Source organism: Hypomesus nipponensis, chromosome 15, assembly GCF_054491055.1.
Source record: "Hypomesus nipponensis isolate SF chromosome 15, ASM5449105v1, whole genome shotgun sequence".
NCBI lineage: Eukaryota > Metazoa > Chordata > Actinopteri > Osmeriformes > Osmeridae > Hypomesus > Hypomesus nipponensis.
The window spans coordinates 8,975,877-8,977,813 of record NC_140375.1 but is presented as its reverse complement, the minus strand read 5'-3'; the positions used below and the strand labels follow the sequence as shown (position 1 = coordinate 8,977,813).

Below are 1,937 nucleotides of genomic sequence, written 5' to 3'. Positions count from 1 at the left end.
TGTGTCTTGGAAATATCAGTGATCAATGTCGGTCTTTTACAGCTAAAGGAAACATTGGACTATGAGCATACAATCCCTTTGTGGGAGTGTGTTTTACTTGCTTCTGAAATGTTTGGAGAATTTCTTTTTATGTTTTCACAATTGTCAGTGAGTCAGTTTCCTGGAGTCCACTTGCTTTCCAAATACAAAAACGTTGCTTCATTGCCAGTAATTGTAACTATTCCAAACTGTGAGGTTTGGAATAGTAGGCCAAACTGCGAGGTTTGCCTGGAATGTTATAATGTAATCCCAGAAAAGAAAACTTCAAATAATTATCTACTGAAGTCAGTTTGTAATATCATGTCCTATTCCTTTTATAAGGTATTTTTTTATTATGGATTTTCACACATACAAACATCACATCAAAACAATTACTTTTTTGACAGTAATATTTGTATTCTAAACAAAAGTTGCCCTGTGTCACAGGGACATAATAGTCATACAACATTTACACACAAAATTAGTCAGAAATGCATTATGTTACCAAGAAGATTTTAACAATGTCAACCATTTCTCCTCCAAAACCTTTTGTATGTACACCACATGTTCAGATTGAAGTATACTTTAAGTACATAATTTTTTACAAATACTCAAGTTATAGAAAAATCTATTGCAGTAGATCAAGTTTGGAGATTCATATGTACATGAGAACATAAAAATGGGCTTCGTCTGCTGTCAGTCTTTTGCCTTCATAAAACCTAAACACAGTTATTGTAGCTATTGATCACACAATTTATCTTGAGTTCAGTGTGGCATCAAGTCTTTCCTCGTTTTGTAAAGCATGAGAAGATGCCAGGTGCCAGGTCAGACATAATCTCTCTTGTCGTAGCCACTGGGTGCTACAGACCGGTTTGGGGAGTACACAATCCTTGAGGGGGGGGCATACCTCTTTTCTGCTTGTGGAGGGCAGCTGCAGCAAAGGATGCAGCCCCCTATAAGCAGGAATGCAGCTGCCGCCCAACCCAGATAAAGGGCTCCTCCAATCTCTCTCTTCTGTGCTTCAGGAATGATGGGGTTGTAGAACTCCATGATGATAGTGTGGGCTGACCAGGACACAGGGATCAGTTGGGTCAGGGAGGCCACGATGAAAGCCACTCCAGCAGTGATCATGACCCGCGCTTTGGCTGTCTCCTCCTCCACACAATTGGTGCACTTTGCCCCCACCACGGCCACCAGGACTCCCATTATGCCCACCAGGATGGAAATGATGGTTAGGGCCCGAGCGGCCTGCAGGTCAGAGCTCAGAGCCAGCATGGAGTCGTAGACCTTACACTGCATCTGTCCAGTACTCTGGACCACACAGCTCATCCAGATGCCCTCCCAGATAGTCTGAGCTGTGACAATGTTAACCCCGATGAAAGCTGTGACCCTCCACATAGGCAGAGCACAGGACACGATTCCTGAAATCCACCCCAGGACAGCCAGAGTCACCCCGAGAATCTCTAATCCCGCAGCAGCCATTTGACCTCTAAAAAATAAACTTTGATTCTCTTTTGTAAATGTCCAGGTGTAAATGTCCAGGTGTCTTTGCGGTCTCAGTTACACAAAGGAGATTCTCTGAGCCTGCTCTGAAATTCTCACAGCACATATACCCAGTGCTGTCTACACAGCAGAAGGTGGAGTCTTGTGGGGATTGGCCAAGGGCTTTCAAACTTTTTTTTTTTCCTGTGGTTTTTGAGGGATGCCATGCCTGGCATGTAAATGGTTAATGATTGAACCTATCGGCCAGTAGTCACTCCCCTGACTGTTTGGCTATGAGGAGGGTGAATAAGTTAAATAGTTAACTTAATAGTTAACGATAACAAACAGGTGAAATGTGGACGTAATGATTGAAAGTGGAGACCACTACTTGAACTTTCCATCATGTCCATTTCACAGGTCAGATGGCAGCCTTGGTT

The 1,937-nt window shown here is 43.1% G+C and overlaps 1 protein-coding gene across 1 annotated transcript; it reads right to left on the bottom strand.

The window, feature by feature from the left end:
- Positions 1–347: 347 nt before the first annotated feature.
- On the bottom strand, positions 348–1,596 carry LOC146257391 (claudin-4-like). Its single transcript, XM_084673872.1, has one exon. The coding sequence runs from the start codon at positions 1,498–1,500 to the stop codon at positions 844–846; it is 657 nt and encodes a 218-aa protein (XP_084529998.1). The 5' UTR covers positions 1,501–1,596; the 3' UTR covers positions 348–843.
- Positions 1,597–1,937: the final 341 nt, after the last annotated feature.

What these genes read in the sequence shown, in the direction of transcription:
- LOC146257391 (XM_084673872.1), bottom strand. Translation starts at nt 1,500, where the DNA reads ATGGCTGCTGCGGGATTAGAGATTCTCGGGGTGACTCTGGCTGTCCTG.